The sequence below is a fragment of the Eptatretus burgeri genome, chromosome 2, assembly GCF_056783735.1.
Source record: "Eptatretus burgeri isolate ZD-2024b chromosome 2, Ebu_testis_v1, whole genome shotgun sequence".
NCBI classification, from domain to species: domain Eukaryota; kingdom Metazoa; phylum Chordata; class Myxini; order Myxiniformes; family Myxinidae; genus Eptatretus; species Eptatretus burgeri.
This window is the reverse complement of record NC_140962.1, coordinates 34,545,302-34,567,471: the sequence shown is the minus strand read 5'-3', so window position 1 is coordinate 34,567,471 and position 22,170 is coordinate 34,545,302. Positions and strand designations below refer to the sequence as shown.

At 46.6% G+C, this 22,170-nt stretch overlaps 1 protein-coding gene across 7 annotated transcripts in view; it reads right to left on the bottom strand.

Annotated features, from left to right (window-relative positions):
- Window positions 1-22,170, bottom strand: part of LOC147031777 (ras-related protein M-Ras-like) — a 787,730-nt gene that overhangs the window by 127,688 nt on the left and 637,872 nt on the right. For all 7 annotated transcript variants that reach the window (XM_085867509.1, XM_085867520.1, XM_085867522.1 and 4 more), the window contains 2 exons: window positions 1,879-1,908; window positions 1,283-1,480 (listed from right to left, as the gene is read on the bottom strand). In XM_085867509.1, coding sequence (XP_085723635.1) covers window positions 1,283-1,480; window positions 1,879-1,908 — 228 coding nt within the window. The remainder of the gene's footprint in view (window positions 1-1,282; window positions 1,481-1,878; window positions 1,909-22,170) is intronic.

Here is a 22,170-nt window from a genome sequence, read left to right as displayed (position 1 = left end):
TGTGTCGATGTGTGTCACCGATCACGTAACATGAGTACAACACGTAACTCATAGGTTAGAAATAAGTTTCGGGTACGCTAAACATTACCTCGACGTGTTTCGACTTATGAGTAACTTACAAGTAACGTGTGTCGACGTGTGTCAACGATCGCGTGACGTGCCGACAACTTATGGCCAGCGTTATGCGGAACGTGTGAGTCATACGCTGGCATAAGTCTTAAAATTTCAAGCATGGAAAATTTGAGGACAACCGAAAAGTACAACGTTTAAAGCCAGCGTACAACGACGTATTGCAGTGTTTTTCAGCGTGCTCTCAATGTTATCAAAACTTACCCATAACGTATTCGAAGTGTACCAGCGTTTTAGACAAATTTTCCAAAAATCGGCATAAGCTGGCTAAAACGTCAAGGTGTGACTGGGCCTTAAGTACCGTTCTAGTTACCTCCGCCACTGAAGGTGAAGGAGGTTATGTTTTCACCCCTCTCTGTCTGTCTGTTTGTTTGTCTGTGTGCAAGATATCTCAAAAAGTTGTAGACTGATTTGGATGAAACTTGGTGGGTAGGTTGGGTGCGTGATAAGGACGAACTGATTAGATTTTGGTGAAAATCCAGATCTGACTACTAGAATTTTAAAATGATTCTTCACCATTGAGAGATAGGGCCAAAAATGATATATAATAGCACAATACCTCAAAAGGTTGTGGACGAATTTGGATGAAACTTGGTGGACACGTTGAGTGTGTGACAAGAAAGAATCGATTCAATTTTGGTGAAGATCTGCATCCGGATCCGGAACTGATAATTTTTTAAGTGATTCTTCACCATTGAGAGATAGGGCTAAACCGATATATAGCACGATATCTCAAAAAGTTGTGGATGGATTCGGATGAAACTTGGAGGACATGACAAATTGATGCCATTTTGGTGAAGATTCGAATCCGGATCTGGATACGAGAATAATTTAATTTTCAAAGCGATTCTTCACCATTGAGAGATGGGGCCAAAAACGATATATCGCATGACATTTCAAAAATGTATTGGGCCCGATATGTTCCAGTGGATCAGGGATTACGTGGCAGAGGTATGTGCTCCACCAAGTGTCCTAGTTTCTTCTGCACCCATTTCCAATTTGGTCTATAGTTACCACCCCCACACGCCTACTTATACTGTGGTGCACGTGCGTGTTTAAAAAAAAAATTCATTGGCCCCCTGTGCTGGTCCGTCAACTACTGCCCTCTGTAGTTTAGCTCATCCATGAGCCGAGACTTCCATAAAAGCCTCACCATCAAGCATGGCCCATTGTCCATCAATCTCAGTGTGCTTCAGATAAGAATCCTCAATGGTGGGGTCATAGTCAGCCACAAAGATCTTCTGGAAGAACTGAATTGTAAGCGCGCTTTTACCCACACCACCATCACCTACTACTACCAGCTTGTACGTGGGCAGGTTGTCACTTGGCACTGCTGCTGCTGCCATGGTCCCTGCACCCACATACACACCATTTTGATCAATGTTAACTGATATAATGAGCCCCTAAGAGCCACACTGCATACAAATGATCATTTAACATCTCAGCTGTAAACCATTGCACATTTTCACACAACTAATGCAGCCTACACACCGCAGTCATTGCAAAGGACACAGAGAAGTGAATGCTTTAAGTGGAAGAGAATGATGAGACAAGGGATGGCAGTAAAGAAGAAAAAAAAAAAAGAAAAAAAAGAAGGGATGAAGTCGAGAAGAGGGGTGGGGAGATAAATGAAAGAGTGAGAAGAGTCGATTTATAAAATATACATTGGAGCAGGGAGTCGGGGAAGAAGAGTGCAGCAAGGGCAAAAGGGTAAGAGCAGGAAAATACAGGGCAGAAACAGGTACTCACTCGAAAAGAGGATGAAGATTATCTCGTCTTCTGGAAAAAAAGAAAACAACACGATTCAGTCCCTTGTCTCTCGATCAACACGTGTACGCCGACAAACAAAAAGACCCTCACTGCAAATGTGAAACATATATTTATGTGCTACTCATAAAATTTGCATCCAGCACGTCCTGCAACACGAGCCGGCGAATATTTCATATCTGCACATTCAGGCAAGTCCTCTTCCTGCAACTTGTCAACATTCTGCCTGCAAAATATCGAAAATCAAGGTCGATCCAGGTACACCTTCGAATAATTCACTAAACAGCCAACCTGCGCTACGCTGCCAATTGCAAATCAGGTCTCGAGTTCACAGGTGTGTATGGGGTGTGCCATAATTAGTACCATGTCACGTTCAAACAATAACAATGCAACCACAATAAGCTTCTCGTGTTGTCTCGGATCGATCAGGTTATATTATGAAACCACTATCTGCAAAACATCCACTTTGCGAGTAAGTCCGTGATGGAGAATTTCATCTAGCGAAACCATTTTCACCGTTTCAAATACGTCATGCCATGGATATGTACAGGAATACGTTTAGCCATTGACACTTGTGTGTATAGGGAAGCTAACACCGTCATCGTGTACAAAATACAGCATTCGTCAATTTTATCACCACGATATACACACGGTACATGATATCCATCATGCCAATTCAAGCTTTGCTCATGTAATCCAATCCCATAATTGCTAATACTCAATACACGAGGTCCGATGCAAATGAACGATTCAAGACGAACGAACAGAATTCAGCGGCTCAGTAATCGAATGTGGAATAAACCTCAGTTAGCGGTCTTGCTTTGTCCGACAGGATGGTGCACAGGTAACGTAATTAGGTTTGAGCCATCAAGTTTGACATTCAGCTCCTGACCCAATTATAAACCGTCAGATCGGTGCTTTGTAGGCAGGGTGTCACACGACAAGCTGTGCCATCCCTCGGATGGATGTTAACTTGGGTGTCCCAGAAGCTACTATTAACTGGTGGACGTTAAAGATCCCACAGCGTCTTCCGTGAAGAGTAAGCGAGTTGTCGTCGGAACCCTCAACAAATGACAGATTCCTGCCTCGATCCCCTTTCAGTCAAACGTCAGGCCTTCGACAGCCGGTTCGTGAAAGAATTGTGTTAATAACATTCCCCAGCTGACCCCACAAGAAGGTGTGAATAATTGTGGCTGTGAAAAGAAAAGCGTAGCAGTAATAATATAAATATTTGTGATGGTACACCTTTGAGATGCAAACTTCCATACAAATAAAAGCACTCAACAACCATTTCATCAAATCCACGGCTCCTTGATGCATGTGCCATGACTTTCCACCGCAGGCATTCTTCAGACATCGGCAGTATGCAATACTTGGAAAAATAATTCAGGACAAACACCAGGCCAAGACTCGAGATTACAATAGACACTTGGAGCTCTGGGTGTTAAACAGCAATGTCACAACATTTGACTGCAATTCGGCAGAAAGTATTTTAATAGCTTAAAAGCAAGTCTTTTCAGATTATGCAAGCCAATGCAAACGGATGAATATATATTTTTTTAAATTACACATTATATTTCATAAAAGACCACTCATTACACTGAACAACAAAATTTTTTTACTGGAGATGTGTAAAGTGATTAAGACTAATTTGGGTATGCTGATTTCAAAAATCATAACCGTTTTGCTGTATCACGTCAGGATTTTCAGTAACAGAAATATTCCCATTGCCTAGAAGTCAGGATTTCAATGAAATTTACAAAAATTCATTTATTCATTTATTTCATCATGAATGCTTCAAAATTATAGAAATTACAGAAAAACTCCACTAGAATGTAATTAAAAATGCTTTAGGCATTTGGCTTTGCGTTTGTGCTGCTCTGTGTCAGTTTCACGATGCAGGAACCAGCAGAAATCGCCCATCATGTTCGGGTTGTGCCGCCCTTGGTAACGCGTCTCCATGAGTGAAATCTCTTGGTGGAATCGCCCGCCGTGCTCGTCCGAGACTGCTCCCAAGTTGTCAGGGAAGAAGTTCAGGTGCTGGTGTAGGAAATGGATTTTCAGGGACATCCTGGAGCCAAGTTTCCTGAAGGACTCCAGCAGCTGCTGCACTATTTCTTCATAGTTGTCCGTGCGCTCGTTCCCCAAGAAGTTGTCCGTCACAGCTTTGAAGCTCCTCCACGCTGCCAGCTCTTTGGGGTTTAGAGTTGTCGGAAAAGTTTAGTCCTTCATAATCTGTCGGATTTGCGGTCCAACAAAGACACCAGCCTTGATCTTGGCCTCCGACAAGGTGTTGCCAAACTTTTCCTTGAGGTATAAAAACCCACGCCCATTCAGATCCATTGCCCGTACAAAACTTTTCATCAAGCCGAGCTTTATGTGGAGTGGTGGAAGGAAAACCTTGGCTGGGTCGACAAGGGCGACATGCTTCACGTTGTGTCGACCAGGTACATGCTCTTTTCGCTCTTCCCAATCTTTCTTCGTCCAGTGATTCTTGTCGTCTCTGCTATCCCAGAGACAAAGGAAGCACATGTATTTCGTGTAGCCTGACTGCAGCCCTAACAACAGCGCCACCACTTTCAAGTCTCCGCAGATGTGCCAGTTGAAGTCATTGTACTTGATGGAATCAAGCAGCTGCCGCATAGTCTCATAGGTCTCTGTCATGCCGAACGCGTGAGCCAGTGGGACTGATGGTTTCTCGTTGCCATTGTGGAGCAAAACAGCCTTCAAGCTGTTCTTCCCCGAGTCGATGAAGAGGCGCCAGTCTGCAGGATCGTGATCACACCCAAGTTCTTTCAACAGACCGTTGATGTCACTGCAGAATGTCATCGTGTCTTCCATCTCAAAGAACTCAGCCATGTCTCTGTGACGTGCTCTGAACAAGGATATCTTGGTGTTAGGTTCAAGTAGATTCCACTGCTGCAGCCTTGATCCAAGCAGCTCTGCCTTCGCCTTTGACAGCGAGAGATCTCTTACAAGATCATTTAAGTCTCCCTGGTTCAGAAGGTGTGATTCTTGAGTGTCGGGTTCAAAAGGTTCATCATCACCATCCTCTTCACCACTGCTTACAGCTATGTTCTGATCAGCTGGAGGTGTTGGAACGGGGTTCTCGTCATCATGAGGCACAGGTTTACGAGCAGAGACGCAGTCAGCGTACTTGATGTGACCTTTATTCTTCTTGTTGAAGCCGGCGATGCTTGTGCAGCAGAAATAACAATCATCATGATGATTCTGCGGCTCACGCCATATCATGGGCACCGCAAATGGCATGCTCGCGCGCTTGCCCACCAACCACTGAGTCAAGGTTGTGTGACAGCTTGTGCAGCAGATGTGTGGTGCCCAGCTCTGTTCTTGGTCCCCACCTTACACCCGAAGTAGTGAAAGTAGGCGGCCTTCATTTTCACTGCTGTAGATATACTTCGCTGTTGATCTTTTTTGGTATACCGACCACAGACATAACAGAAGTTGTCAGGATGATTGGTACAGGAACGCCTACTCATCTTTATCTGAAAGAAAGAAATATAACACAAGTTAACAACAAATGTACGAAATAGACATGTTAAAGACATATGTAAATTTCATTGAAATCCTGACTTCTAGGCAATGGGAATATTTCTGTTCCTGAAAATCCTGATGTGATACAGCAAAACGGTTATGATTTTTGAAATCAGCGTACCCAAATTAGTCTTAATCACTTTACACATCTCCAGTAAAAAATTTTTTTTGAAATTTGTTGTTCAGTGTTATCAAAGATAAAATGTTGGATGAGCCCTCATTATCCAGAATTACTTTAACGAGAAGCACCCGCTCCCTCGGGGAGCAGACGGGAGGTCATGTTGTTGGTTGACGAAAAAATATTTTCACGAAAAAAATATAAGTGACTACTATATTCGTTATTGTCTGTCTGTCTGTCTGTCTGTCCCGAGCATAGCTCCGTGGGTTTTGATCCGATCTTCATAAAATTTGGGTGGGAAGTTTATATCATGATCTAGTTGTGTTTTCCTGAGAATGGGCGTGGTGCGCCCATTATGGGTGGAGACACGCCCAAAAAACATGTGTTTTTAGGGGGTAGCCGATTTCAATTTGCATCTTCTCCGAGGGGGTTTGTCGAATCTGGCAGGGGTCTCAGTATTTGGTTAGCCCAATGGAACCTGCATAGCCCCACGAGCTCGATTTTTCATTTTTGTCCCACGGTCGAGGTCACAAGGTCACGAACTTAGAAAATTGCGAATTTTGACATAAAAATCAGATGACCGCCCAAACTTTGAGAACGAGGATGACAATATTTTTATGCATAATCTTGAGGTCATTCCCCACTTAAAGTCTTGAAAACATTTTGCTCTATCTCGAACACCTTGCCCGTGGCACCCCCTTCAAGTTGGGTTTTTACGCTGATTTCAAAGTATGGATAATCCGATGAGTGCGAAATGCCATATAGCCTATATGACGTTATATTGTTCCTGGAATGATCCAAAGGAAGTTTTGCACCAAAGGTCATAATCCTTGACCTTTGACTTTTAAAGTTCACAAAGGTCAAATTTTCAAAGTTGTGGGACTCGAACAGGGTTTTTGACTTTCTTCAACGAACTAACTCCAATAAGCTAAAGCACGTATCCTGTTTCCTTATTTTAATGTCCACATTGTTTTGTGACCTTTAAAGGTTATGCAAAGGTCAAATTTTTTAAGTTGTTGAACGAAACCGGGTTTTCGACATTTTGCAGCTAATAACCTGTCACTCGTACCACATCATGTTGATCATTTTTATAACTTGGTCAAACATTATCACATTGTCTCATCCTTGACTTCTGAAACAATCTACATCGTCAAATACCGCTCGTGAACCATCGTCGTCTTCAGACTTGTTATCTTTATGATTATTAATATTACCAGAGTACCCGCCTGACGGGCGATGTTACAAACGTGCAACACATTCTTCTGACACGTCCCTTTATTTGGGCAGTGTATAGGCAACAGACCACTGTCTCGATCGCTCTCAAAAATAAAAACATTATCCAGGATACATACATGAAGCAAACTCGTGCACACTGCTAATGGGCATACATTGTGATTATATAGCTCGGATAATTCCAAATTCACCCCCTCAACCCCCAAAGGAAGAATGTGCGAAGATGGGCAAATTTTTTTTTTTTACAAAACTTGATGGAATGAAATGAAACTTCAGAAAACACACTTTTAGTGTGTTCTGAGTAATCCCTGAAAGTTTCAGCTTCCTTGATGAAATCCTCTCAGAGTAGGAGTTGATGAAACATGCAACATAAAACATAGACGTTCCCTCAATTTTATATACTGTATATATTGTTGCGGTTCTCGGAACCGCATGCATACAACAGATAGTGTCCCGACAGTTATCCCATTATTATACATGTAGATAGTCCCTTTCCTTTTGTTTAGTGGGACAACAAGGGAGTGCGTTGCGATGATCTAATAGCTAGGGATGCTTAAATCATTTTTTCCTTCATTTCATCCCCTCTTCTTCTTTTCTGATTATTCCTGAGGTAAATCAGCCATGTGTGCCTTCGCTGTAAGGTGGGGCCTCATGCAGGCCAGCACGTGCGGAGCCGCTGTGAGGGAACTGCTGCACAGAGATTCTGGTTCCTGGGCGAGCCCTAAACCCAGCGTGTGCGGCGAGTCATGTGTGCTTGGCAGTGCGGGATTAACCACTCGGGCTTCTGATGGTCTGGGAGAATTGCTGGTTGCATTAAAAAGGCATGCGAATAAATACCTCTAAAGAGGCTGCACGAATGGTGTTTTTCACGGCATGGGAAACACGGCCAGCACGACGCCCACGCTGCACGAAACGCGTACGGAGGCCAATAAAGACGACTCCACACCATGGTTGGCAGGATACGAGTGTGCGAGTAGAAGCGGCTTGTTCAATATCCGACACATATTTGTGTTCGAACCAAGCACACGCTAGCTGAGTCGTTTGAATGCGAGCGCGAACCACGTGCGTAATGGCGGAACCGCGCATACTGTATGGAATGTGCACGAAAGCAGACACGTACGCCGCTCGTGAGACGTGCATGGATTTATCCATGATGATGTACCTTTGGTCCTTGCTAGCAGCAGTGGATTCTCCACGGATGGTGAATGTCTTCTTGTCTCTACAGCCAGTGAAGCTGCGATCGAGTCAGGGAATGTACAGTGCGGGCCACGTTGGCACGCACGCATTGATCGAACGCCCGAGCGGGCATGTGGGATCCTCGACCGGTCACGGCCCGGGGGTTTTTGCAGAACGATTCACATGCCAATTTTGGTGTGGGCGATTAATGTCATCTCATGGGGTCAGAGCGCAATATTGTCACTGTTTGAGATGGCTTTGCCGGAAACGAAGTGAGGCGGTTTCCGGCCCAAGCTGGCGGGCCACGTGAGGGGTCGGGGCCAACCGGAGCGCCCGATTTAGGTGATGATGTTACGATTCGGGGTGGCCCCTCCCCCCGAGCTGCAAATCCTATAAAGGTCAGAGAGTCCCTCCGTCTCGCTCTTACTTTTTGAGTTTCTCCGCCTCTCTCTCGCCTCACCTCGTCGACACCACCACGACCCGCCTCCTGCTGCCCGGACTCCGCCTCCTCGTCTCCGCCCACACGACGTCGACCCCACCCACCTACTACTCCACCCTCACACTCTGGACTCTGCCCCTTCTCGACTCAAGCTCCTCCTTTACGGTGCCCAATTCCTGGTTCTAAACTCCCTCTTCATCGGGTTTTCTGTGTCGGTGTGCGTGCGTGAGTGAGTGTGTGTGTGTGTGTGTGTGTGTCCTGGCGCCTGTCTGCTTAAGTAAGACTGCAGAAGATTGTTATTATTATTGTTATTATTTTTGCGTTAAGTTTGCTCGGTGTCCCCTTTTGTAAGTTGCCTGTTTATTGTCGCACCACACGCTTCTTTCTATCCCTGCATTACACACAACAATAAAACTATTCACTGTGCCACATATCTTTCCTCACCTGCTTGTAAATAAATTATTATTATTAGGTATGTTCTCTGCTCGTTGTTGTCTTTTCTTCCATTGATCCAGCATGGTCCTAATCCTACTTCAGCCGGGACTCTATTCCCAACGATCCGTTCCTTTTAGCCAGTACGTCCTTGGCAGTGTCGCCCGGCTGCATCCGATCCGGAAAAGTGATCCGATCCGGTAGAGTGATCCGGTTCGGACAAGGTGTACCGAGGGCTTGTTCCCCGGTAATGAAATCACGTGATCAATTAGGTAACCCGATTAACCCATAGACGGGAGCACCCTAGGTCACGCGGTTGAGTTATTGGCGTCAACGGTCGGTTAAGCGACCCGCCGCATCATGGAATTATCCGTGTGTGACGGCCTGCAATTCCGGGGAGTCTGGTGGGAACCGACATAGCTTCCCCCACCTAGCGGTGTTCTCATGCGACCCCGCCCCCGGCCCGCAACAATATATACATATATTATATATTATATATATATTAACATATATATATATACATATATATATATATATATATATATATATATATATATATATATATACATATATATATATATATATATATATATATATATATATATATATATATATATACATATATTATATATTATATATATATTAACATATATATATATATATATATATATATATATATATATATATATATATATATATATATATGAACATATATATTGTTACGAATTTGGAAACTATGATCGCACCCAACCATTCAGGTCCCTAGAGATCAGTTATCTCAGTAAGTACGTGTTTTATAGATAGCTCCCGTCCTTGTTTAATGGGTAAATAAATGTTAAATGCGCTGTGATTTATTTCAATAGTTTGGAGTTTTATTGAGATCCACCAGAGAAGAAGAACAACCCTCCTCTACAAAAAAGTATGGTCAGAAAGCAACAACAACTCCCACCCCGATATTCTGAGAAGTGAACAGAATTGACGGTTGGGGCGGGTCCCTCAGAACGGCATAAACAAGTATGTTGTTGATCAACTCCCACCCCAGGGACTTTCACCGCGTGCCGGGAAGCGGGTAGGGGAGCGCATCGGAGCGAATAAAAGACAGAGACAAGAGAGAAACAAGAGAGAAACAAGAGAGAGACAAGAGAGAGAGAGACAAGAGAGAGAGAGAGACAGGAGAGAGACAGGAGAGAGACAGGAGAGAGACAGGAGAGAGACAGGAGAGAGACAGGAGAGAGACCGAGCCGGACAGAGCCGGTTAGAGCCGAACAAAAAGACAGAGCCAGACAGCCAGAGCCACCCAGGAGGAGAGAAGGGAGGGAGGAAGCGAAGTGAGCCGGCGGGTGCTCCTGTCGTCGTCTTCATAGCCTTGGTGGTCGCCACTGTGGTTGTCGTCTTGCTGGGCTCATTGTGCTGGTCTTGGGGGCTCATCGAGCTGGTCCGGAGACATCGTCCTGTCCTGCCTTCGTCGTCAATGACAGGTCCAAAGTAGACCCTGGCCTCAGCTCCACTATCCTCTGAGCTGAAGGCCGAATTAAAGGCAATAGCCACCATTTCTGTCTGCGTGTGGGCCCCGTCTAGTAAGTAACAAACTGTAAAAGTACTTTTGTGCTGTATATACTTGCATTGCTTTAGTCGGTATAAATCTGCTCTGATGTGCTTCCCTCATCCCCTGCCTATTATAAATAAATACTCCCATTTGTTGAATGTACTCAGCTCGTCGTGTCCATTTCTGCCATTGACTGGGTGTGTCGTGCGTGTGAGGGATTAGCTGGCTGTTGGGCCATGGTAACAAGATAATCGGGCCGACGGAACTTGGCGATTGAAACCGCTTGGCATTGCACACGGAACGGGCTCGCTTAAGCGGCTTGTTTCTGTACGAGTTTCGTCGAGGGTGAAATTCTCCGGGAGCTGGACCACGTGGGTAATTAGGTAAATTGAAGTTGGCAATTAACCCTACCCTACGTGGTCTACCCATTGGCGTATTTCGGTCCAAAATAACAAGGACCCGTCGACCCGGACTTTTCCGGGCCGGCGATCTGACATTCCGGGCGATCGAGCCGAGACGGCCCCACTGCTCCACTGCTCCATCGAGGGTCGTGCTCGTGGCAACGTGCCAGCGAAACCACAAATATATATATATATATATATATATATATATATATATATATATATATATATATATATATACACAGATATATATTGTTACGAATTCGCATCCGCCGGTGTGCGATCGGCCGCGTACCTCTAATCGCAACCGCGTCGCCCACCGGATGGACAATTCAGTCGTGACTTTACGGAGCTAATGCCAGAACCCTGTCACGGGTGGGTCTTCAACCCCACCACGGCCACGCCAATTGTTAACCCGCGCAAGTTAGGGTCACTCACCGAATTCGATATACCTAAGTACCTGTGCGGGGAGCCGACCCCGCAGCTGTACCTCGACGCAGGTCGGCTTGGGACACGAACCGCTTAAGCGGTCCGTTCCGTTCTGCAGTGATAACCGAGCGGGTATTATCGCCGACCTCGCCAGATCCGATTCGATTTAATGGGTATTTGAAACCCCACTATTTATTCCGTGATGCAAGATGGCATTTTCAATAGGGGAAAGAGGACGCTACGAACGGGATACATTCAAACAAAGCACATTTATTTTACACATACATATATACAGTTAATCATGCAGGCAAACAAAAGCAATCATGTGACGTATGCAAAGGAAAAGCACTACGACCGAATAAAATTAATAAATGTACAGTCACTTAGGCAGTTCTTACTTGTCAGGACACGGCGCCACAAGATTCACTCAAAAGGAAGGAAAGGGCCACTCTCATAGACGAGAGTGGCAGACAGGGTCGTGGACCTTTATAGTGCGTGAGCCTTGGTTGACCAATGCGGCTTACCCGCACCCTCATGGTGCGACGATGGGTAGTTCGCGACGTCTGCTCCCCACGGCCACCAGGACAACCGCGCATGATTGCGGCCTTGCGACGATGGGCAGGTTGTGACGTCCGTTTCCCCACGGCCACTAGGACAGCTGCGCCTGATTGCGGCCTTGCGACGGCGAGGTGATCCGGGCCTCAGCCGGCAAAGCGGTTGAGAGGAAAGAACGGGTCTTTTAGTGCTCTGTCAGAGTTGATGCTCTATAAGAGTTGATGCTCTATAAGAATCGAATGCTCCAAGATCCCGTCCGTTCCTCAGCGATGCGCGAACCGCGCCGACGTCCGATCACCTCAGACTGCCTTGACGCTGGCAAGCTCTCCCCGGCTGTGGTCTCCACGCAGCTCCTTGGCTTTCTCCGACTGACTCTCGCCAGACTTCGGGCTCCACTCGGCTGTCCGACCCCTCCAGACTGCCTCGAAGCTCCGTTCTGCTCGCCCTTATATAGGGCCAGGGGGACGAGATTTGGCCTTTGCTCTCTGACCCTTGATCCTGCGCGGAAAGCGAACGTGGTAGAGATCACCGGCCCTCTGGATCAGATTCTCCGAGACGAAGCTTCCACACAAAGCGGACGTGGTAGAAATCAACACCCTTCGACCCCCACAGGCCCCGCCCCTTTCTCTCCTGTGATCCGTTTTTTGAGGCGAAGCTTCCACACAAAGTGGACATGGTAGAAATCACCAGACTTGCGCCGCACGGCGAGAGAACCCTTGCCTCTCCCTGCAGCGATGCCGTTTGATCGGATCCCGCCGCTGCTGGCGCAAAGATGGCGTTGTTTCGGGAATGAAGGTGAGGCGATGTTTGTGGCGTGGAGATGTTGACGGTTGCTGGCGGAGTGGTGAGGATGGCGTGGTTGTTGAGAGGCAGGTGCGGTTGTGGTTGGTGTTGTGGTTAAGGGGAGCGATGTTGGTTGTTGTAATGGTGGTGGAGATGTGGTTGGTTCAAAACAACGATAGAAAAATAAAAACCTACCTCAAAGGGTCACAGCCCGGTGAACACGAATAAACCCCATTAAGCAACGGTGGGGAAATCTAACTGAACACAGACTTATCGATCTAACTGAACTATGGACCTTTATGGTGTTCTTCAAATTTCCACAGCCGTAACAATATATATGAACACATATACACATATGAACATATATATATATATATATATATATATATATATATATATATATATATATATATATATATATATATATATTAATATCAAACCTCGAAAAGGCACATCCTCGGGTCTCCGGCAATATTCCTGGCAAGTTACAATGAGATCGGACCGACGGTCGTCGAGATACGGCGGTCGTATACAGACAGACAGACAGACAGAGATTGCTGGAATTATAGATCGATTTTAGCTTCAAAGTCGCAAAACGCAGCATTTCACAGAAAGGACTTGTAAACGCAAAAATGTGTCAAATTGACCTAAAACAAGCTTTTTTCACCAAACAAAAGCTTTGGCCGACTCAACTTTTTGTTCTGCATCACTATTCTGAAGCGAAAACGCATGATTTTATTGAAATAGTGAGTATTTTGGCTTCAAAGTCGCAAAACGCTGCATTTCACAGAAAGGACTTGTAAAGACAAAAAAGGCTCAAATACTCACGATTTCAATAAAATCACGCGTTTTCGCTTCAGAATAGTGATGCAGAACAAAAAGTTGAGTCAGACAATGCTTTTGTTTGGTGAAAAAAAGCTTATTTTAGGCCAATTTGACACATTTTTGCGTTTACAAGTCCTTTCTGTGAAATGCAGCGTTTTGCGACTTTGAAGCTAAAATCTATCTATAATTCCAGCAATCTCTGTGTGTGTCTCTGTCTGTCTGTCTGTCTGTCTGTCTGTCTGTATATGACCGCCGTTTCTTGACGACCGCCGGTCCGATCTCATTGTAACTTGCCAGGAATATTGCCGGGGACCCGAGGATGTGCCTTTTGCAGGTTTGATATTAATCGGACGAGCGGTTCCCAAGTTACGGCCATTTACCTGTCAACCAATGACAGGACACGGTGCTATGATGTCACGAATGACGTCAATCTGGGGTGGCGGGAATCTGACCTGGTCCTAGGTCCCAGCCTCACCACCGCCGTCTCCGGGAGTATATAACGCTGGCCGGCTCGGCACAGGCCTCGGGTCACGCGTCTTCAATCGCGATACCAACGTAATCCTGAACCTTACCAGTTGGGGAGATAGAACCCCGGTTACAGACTGGCTTTGTCAGAGACTGAGCGGAGTCTGCCAGTCTGTAACCGCTTTGGTTTTATATGCCAATCGAACGGATTGCTCCTCGACGTGACACACATTAATCCATAGCGGCAACTGCATACAAATTAACCAGATTTATTGAGGACATCAGGGATCACAACACAAGCAATAAACACGACAATGGTTTGTTTAACAATACTCAACCTGTTCTAAACAGGGGAACCACGGCTACAGGTTTTGGGGGGATTACTACTGAAATATGCCTTATACAACACATGCAAACAAAACAGACCAACAACATGCACGCAGGACAAGACAGAGTACTTGGTGATGTCTCATTGACGAGAGGAAAGCGTCAAGAAGCACGAATGTCGCTCGTAACCAGCGGGTGTCCACGGGTTCGAACTCCCAGCTCGAATGCGCCGCGCGGCAAGAAATGGCGGCGCAGCACTCCCGTTGCCTCAAGGCAGCGCGTGCGCACATTCTCCTCAGCGCGTTCTGGCTCAGCGCAACGTCGACGATGCGAGACCACCGATTTCTCTCCATGGTTCAGCACACAAATCCCGGCCTGGCCTGTCCTCCAGACAAGGCCCAAGTTGAGGGCCGAGTTCCACAGGCGGATCAACGTGACAAGCCGTTGGTGTGTGAACAAGTACGGAGGCTCCGCGGTCAGACGCAGGTGGAATCGGTCGATCATCTCCACGTCCAGGCAGCCTCTCAAAGCCGACTGCAGTTTCCCAAGCTCAGAACTGAGCCTCAACCTGAGGCCTCGTTGTTTCTCTCGCTTATAAAACACATCGCGCCTCAAGAGCGACTGTTTCCACACACCGATCTTTTGTTCCTGCTTTCTTTTCTCGCTTCTCTCGGCGACCAACTGACCAAAGGCTCCGCCCCCTCACGTCACTTCCTTTCCAGGCCACACCTCTTCCGTTCGTACAGGAGAGGAAGAAGAATCATCTCTCGTTTCACCACCGTATGAACATATAAACAGTCTTTTACACCTCTCGACACCCACATATTGTCCCTTATACCAAACAACCTATCGAAACAGGCATTTAATGGGGGATCTGAGCTAATCCTATACTTACTAGTCCCATAAGGGCCATTTCCGTAACACTACCTCCACCTTTCTCCCGAGGCTCTCCCGAGCCTCCATCTGGGGCAGCCCATGGCAATGGCCCTGTCTGACGTACAGCACAGATCTCCCATTTACTCCAACCCACAACATGGGAAGCATTTAACTTCAAAAATCAGTGTCACAGTAAGATTGGCATGTCCCTATCCTAGTGTGTCGGGTCACCAATCGAACAACAAATTCACACTCTATGCACACTACTTAACATTCTAATTATGGATTTGAACAGGAGGGCATTCAATTTTACTTTTAACACCAATATTTGCATAGGAGCAGAACATTCAAAGGTTCAAAGTTCTTTCACGTGTTCGCTCCTTCATGCCCCCTCCCGGCAGTATTGTCCATTCACCCCTGAGGGTTTCCTCACTTCGTGGCCTTATTGGCCTCTCACCAGGTGAGTTCAGTCCGCCCAGTGGCCTAATCTCACAAAGAGTTCTTTGGCCCACTGAGCCCACAAAAATGGCACAAATATTCGGCTGCAACGGCCCGCAAAAGCACTTGGGCCTCAATGGCCCACAAAAATGCTTTGGCCCATATGGCCTACTCACAAGCAGCAGCAGGCAACAAGGCCTGCATTGGACAGCAGATGACACAGCATTGGTGGCACGGTGATATTGATGGTAAACAAATGCAGTTCGGAGGCGTTCTTGAGGACGCAAATGGGTGTGATGACCTCAGACCAGGTGAGATGGAGTGTACCCTGAACCTTCCTTGCCTGACTTGTTTTGGCTAGGTTCTCCTTTTTTTTTCTTTCTCTCTTTTTTTCTTTAACAGACAGGATGGTGTGTTTCTTACTCAACTGTTATCTTCGTGGATGCGTGCTCATGACATACTGGTGGCCTCTCTGGCACTTGGAGAGGGTGACCTAGCCTAGCCCTTGCCAACAAATTTTCTTATCAACACTACTCGTACCAGGTGTCACACATGAATGGTGCGGAGGAGAGTCCATCAAACCTAACCATTTACTTTTAGCTCTCGAGTCTAGACCATGCAACAAACCCTGCTATGGCTATAATGATCCTAATGACCCATTTCTTTCCGACCTGGCACACTGTTCCATTCTATTAAACCTGGGCAAGGCCCTTCTTTGGCTTTTTCCATTTTGTGGTGCCAGGCATAACTCGCTGGCTGGGGAGTGTGACTACTACTCGGCCTCTTCGCCTGCTTCCAATCGGGGGTGGAGGACACCCAGCGACCTCGGGGTTCACCTGAGCGTGCTTCTGGCGCTCCTAACTAAGGGGTGGCTCTCTCTAGCCCCCATACTGTGCCCTCATAGCACCTATACTGTGCTCTCATCGCACCTCCACTGTGCTGGCTCACTGTGCTCTCACAGCACCTACACTGTGCTCTCATAGCACCTACACTGTGCTCTCATAGCACTGAACCCTACGGTGCTCTCCTGGCAACTCTGACAGCCTTCACCTGCCAGGAACCTCCAAAGCCCTGCTGCCCTATTTCCCGACTCACCAACTTCCCATACCATGTCACACTACCAGCCAGTATCCCCATACCTTGGCCTGCACCTACCCCTCGCAGTCCACCTGCACAATGGAACAGCAGCCAGAATCCATGTCAAATCCTCTAAGTCCCCCTTACCTACACTAACCTGGTTAGGAGACTCCTCGCGACAGGGTACGTTGTTCGCACTTACTCTCCTCATTTTCACAATCACGCCATTCATCCAAACACTTTAGTCATTCATTCCACAGTGCCGCACACCCAGCCCACAACACCATCCAACACCTTTCACGTTTATGTGAAAACAAAAACACACCAGTCCCTCGGATCCCACTTGGTCATCAAATTTAACCAGTACACTTTTCATCAAACCCCAATTAATTTGTCACGACGTCCGTCGTCCGCTGGCCTCCTCCATACTGCCCTAATCATATATTTCCAACCATTTAAACGAGACATCAAAATCTCTTCACCAGTCCCATGGAACCTCTGCATGATTCCAACCAGGCATTTCAATCCTTCCTCATACAAGCCACTCTTTGTGATCCACTTGTTTCAGATGTGTTTAACGCTCTGCCTGTAATGTCTCCACCACTACTTTTCAATAATCACCCAAATCCACTCGTGCCACTCTTATGCCTTCCTTCATCTCTCAATTTGCAATCACTTTCGTACAGCTCTCAATCAAGATTTTTCACATCCCCATATGGCCTGCTTCTTTGGCTCATTGGAAGGGGAGTGAGGGAACGAATCCCTCATTACCCATTACATGACTCCGCCGCCTTTACGCCACGGCTCAAGGGGGTCACGCCTCAATGGGGGCCATGATCTACCCCCTCCTTTTCTCCAGGGTTCGCGGAAGTCAGGCAAACCCCAATCGGTGGAATGGCCTCCCCCTTTTCTCCAGGGTTCACGGAAATCAGGTAAACCCCAATCGGTGGAATGGCCTCCCCCTCTTCTCCAGGATTCACGGAAATTAGGTAAACCCCAATCAGTGGAATGGCCTCCCCCTCTTCTCCAGGGTTCATGGAAATCAGGTAAACCCCAATAGGTGGAATGGCCTCCCCCTCTTCTCCAGGATTCACGGAAATTAGGTAAACCCCAATAGGTGGAATGGCCTCCCCCTCTTCTCCAGGATTCACGGAAATCAGGTAAACCCCAATCAGTGGAATGGCCTCCCCCTCTTCTCCAGGGTTCTCGGAAATCAGGTAAACCCCAATCGGTGGAATGGCCTCCCCCTCTTCTCCAGGGTTCACGGAAATCAGGTAAACCCCAATCGGTGGAATGGCCTCCCCCTCTTCTCCTGGGTTCACGAAAATCAGGTAAACCCCAATAAGTGGAATTTCCTCCTCCTCTTCTCCACAACTCTCTCAAGACAGATAAACCCCACTCAGCTAGCCAAACCACTCGTGTGCTCAGAAAGGTCCGAAGACCAAGTGACACACGCCAGTGCTGCCTGCCACTTATCTGCACTCTACCCCAAAGTTCCTGTGAGGCTGATAGAAAAATTAAAATCCAATTTCTAAATTGGATTTCTAAAATCCAATCTAAAACTGCTCTGGGATGCAGCACCTCCAACTCTGTAAAAACCCATGCGGAGCTGTCCATTATGGTTTCTGTCCCCTGACTCAAATACTGTCCTGGTGGCATTTCTATTTCCCCTTGCACCTCAAACCTATTTCCTACGTCACCATTCACTCCATGCTCAGGACTCCCACACACAGCAGGCTGCACACATTCCAAGGTTATGTGTTGATATTCCAAACCTTCAACCTTGCCTGTGTACTGACCAACTGCCTCGCACTCCAGGGCTACATTCTCGACCGCAAGGTGAGTATCCACACACATTTCGGCCTCAGCAGCACATACCGGTGCTGTTGTCTGGACTGTGGGCTCACAGCATTCGTTCACAAGCACTCCACACACACATCTAGGGGTCACGCATACGTGCACCCCATCGGACAGAGTCTCTTTCTTAACATAAAATTCAATTTCTTCCTTAAGCTCATCGTCTGCACCATGTATGCATGTACCCACGTACCTGCTTCGTTCCAGTCACATCTGTCCGGTCGCTTCTCTCCAGCAGGTTGCTCATCATCGGTTCGCTAAACTCCTCCGGGACTGTCACCTCCACATGCTGGACCTGCTCAAAATGTATTTCATTTGTCAACAACCCCATATGCTCCCTCAATGTCTCCTTCACCAGGGTTTGCTCTAATTGTGGTGTCATCCAACGAGTGATGTCAATCAAGTTCCGCACCACTAACATTACTCCCTGTGGTGATGTCACACATCCCACATTATTGTGCTGTTCTACTTCCTGGCTCCATTTTCTTTTCCATTCGAGTCGTTCTTCCTCTCCGAGCCTTTTGAGTTGTTCGTTATCTTTCCGGAGTTTTTCCATCTCCGTGGACTCCAACTTTGCTCTCTCCTTGAGTTGGTGAACCTCAAATTCGTTTTCTTTTTGTTTTCTATCCCACCGTCTCTCATGTTCTTCATTTTCCAATCTCATAGTTTTTCATTTTGTTGATTTCCTTTTCCAGTTTCATTCCATGTTCTTTTTGTTTTATATCCCACTGTCTCTCTTGTTCTTCCTTGTCCAATCTCATCGTTTCCTTCAATTGGCTGACTTCCTTTTCCTGTTTCATTAGTTGTTCTTGTCATTTTTGTTTCCTCTCCCACTGTCTCATTCGTTCTTCCTTCTCCAATCTCGTTGTTTCCTTCAATTGGTTAATCTCCTTTTCCTGTTTCATTCGTTGTTCTTTCACTACTCTTTCTTGCATCTTATTCTTTAGTCTTGCTTTGGCTTCTAACTGTTTGATCTGCACAGTGTGGTTCCTTAACGTTTCATTCTCCATTCTCTTTCTTTCCTCCCTCAACATCCTCAGCTCGTTTCGTAGTTCCCTCTCTCTGTTTTGTTGTTTCCGTAACTCAGAAGCTTTTTCCCATAATTCCTCTCTCATATCACATGCTTCCTCTCTCATTTCATCCATTCTCTCGCTCATCTCCACACCTCTTTCGCGTTCTTCCCTCCTTAATTCGTCCATTTTCTTACCGTATTCCTTAAGGTCTTCCAGGCATTTCTCTTTTATTTTTATCGGCTGTTCTCGGGTTTCTCTTATCTGATTGCCTGATCTCACCTCTCGCTTCAGTAGTTCCAATTCCACATCGTGTTTCCGTTTTTCCTCTTCCAGCTTTGTTTCCCATTCTTTTTCCAAGTTCTGTCTATCCCAGGAATTACTAATTTGCTCTTCCTCGAATTTTTTGTTCAGTTTGCTCTTCTCTTGTTCCAACTTAAGGGTACTCCCCTCTACTTTCCTCATTTCTTCCTGCAGTTCCTTGTACTGTCTCAACTTTTCCAACAATTCTTCCTTCCTTTCCTCCAGATGTTCCTCTTCTCTTTTTATCTTCTGTTCTCGGCTTTCTCTTATCTGCCTGCCTGATCTTACCTCTTCCTTCAGTTGTTTCAATTCCAAATCGTGTTCACCTTTTTCCTTTTCCAGCTTTTTTCCCCATTCATCCTCCAAGTTCTTCCTATCCTGGGAGATACCAACCTGTTCTTCCTCTATTCTTTTGTTCAGTTTGCTCTTCGCATATTCCAACTGACGGGTATAAAACACTACTAAATTCTGTTTCCCAGATAGTTTGTCGACTCTGTTGGTGAAGTCCTCTTTTAGCCACCAAATTCGTTCCAGTACATCGGCCAATCGTTGTGTCCCCCCGTACACATAATTTTTCTGAAGCTCGTCTGTGTGCCGTTGTGCCTCGTCCACTCCAATTTGCACCTCCTCGATATAATCTTCATAACGCTTCACCTTTTCCAAGACATCCCCCAATTGTGCCTGAAGCTTGCCAATGTTCGCGTAGTCATCCTGCCACGCCTGCCATGGCACATGCCGTGACCACGTGGTTTGAACCGGTGGCTGGGAGCCCACGCCTCGTGACGTGCCGTTCGTTGCGCTATAACCAGCCCTCTCCCGCTTCGTGTCGCGCCAAGGTGGAGCCGCGCCACCATTTTGCGACTCCATTTTCTTTATAATTTGCAAATTTTTCCTCTGATCCGCTCAAGCATAAAATCACTACCAATTGTTAACACAATTGGTGTTCTGCAAATTTACGGAAGTGGAAGCGGAGAGTTCGTCATCCCACTCATGACACCAGTTGTTGCGGATCCGGGGTGGCGGGAATCTGACCCGGTCATAGGTGCCAGCGTCGCCACCGCTGTCTCCGGGAGTCTATAACAACAGCCGGCTCGGCACAGGCCTCGGGTCACGCGTCTTCAATCGCGATACCAACATAATCCTGAACCTTACCAGTTGGGGAGAAAGAACCCCTGGTTACAGACTAGGCTTTGTTAGAGACCAAGCGGAGTCTGCCAGTCTGTAACTGCTTTGGTTTTAAATGCCAATCGAATGGATCGTTCCTCGACGCGACATGCATTAATCCATAGTGGCAACTGCATACGAATTAACCAGATTTATTGGGGACATCAGGGATCACAACACAAGCAATAAACACGACAATGGATTATTTAACAATACTCAACCTGTTCAACAACAAAAGGGGAACCACGGCTACAGGTTTCGGGGGGATTACTACTGAAATATGCCTTATACAACATATGCAAACAAAAGACACCAACAGCATGCACGCAGGACAAGACAGAGTACTTGGTGATGTCTCATTGACGAGAGGAAAGCGTCAAGAAGCACGAATGTCGCTCGTAACCAGCGGGTGTCCACGGGTTTGAAATCCCAGCTCGAACGCGCCGCGTGGCAAGAAATGACAGCGCAGCACTCCTGTTGCCTCAAGGCACCGCGTGCGCACGTTCTCCTCAGCGCGTTCTGGCTCCACGCAACGTCGACGATGTGAGACCGCCGATCTCTCTCCAGGGTTCAGCACACAAATCCCGGCCTGGCCTGTCCTCCAGACAAGGCCCAAGTCGAGGTCCGAGTTCCACAGGCGGATCAACAACGTGACGAGCCGTTGGTGTGTGAACAAGTACGGAGGCTCCGCGGCCAGACGCAGGCCGAATCGGTCGATCACCTCCACGTCCAGGCAGCCGCTCAAAGCCGACTGCAGTTTCCCAAGCTCAGAACTGAGCCTCAACCTGAGGACTCGTTGTTTCTCTCTCTTTTAAAACACATCGCGCCTTAATAGCGACTGTTTCCACACACCGATCTTTTGTTCCTGCTTTCTTTTCTCGCTTCTCTCGGCGACCAACTGACCAAAGGCTCCGCCCCCCCATGTCACTTCCTTTCCAGGCCACACCTCTTCCGTTCGTACAGGAGAGGAAGAAGAATCATCTCTCGTTTCACCACTGTATGAACATAAAGACACTCTTTTACACCTCTCGACACCCACATATCGTCCCTTATACCAAACAACCTATCTAAACATGCATTTAATGGGGGATCTGAGCTAATCCTATACTTAGTAGTCCCATAAGGGCCATTTCCGTAACACTATATATATATATATATATATATATATATATATATATATATATATATAAACATTATATTTATAGTATGTATATATATATATATATCATATATATGAGCAAGGAGTAATTGAAAAAGAATAGGGG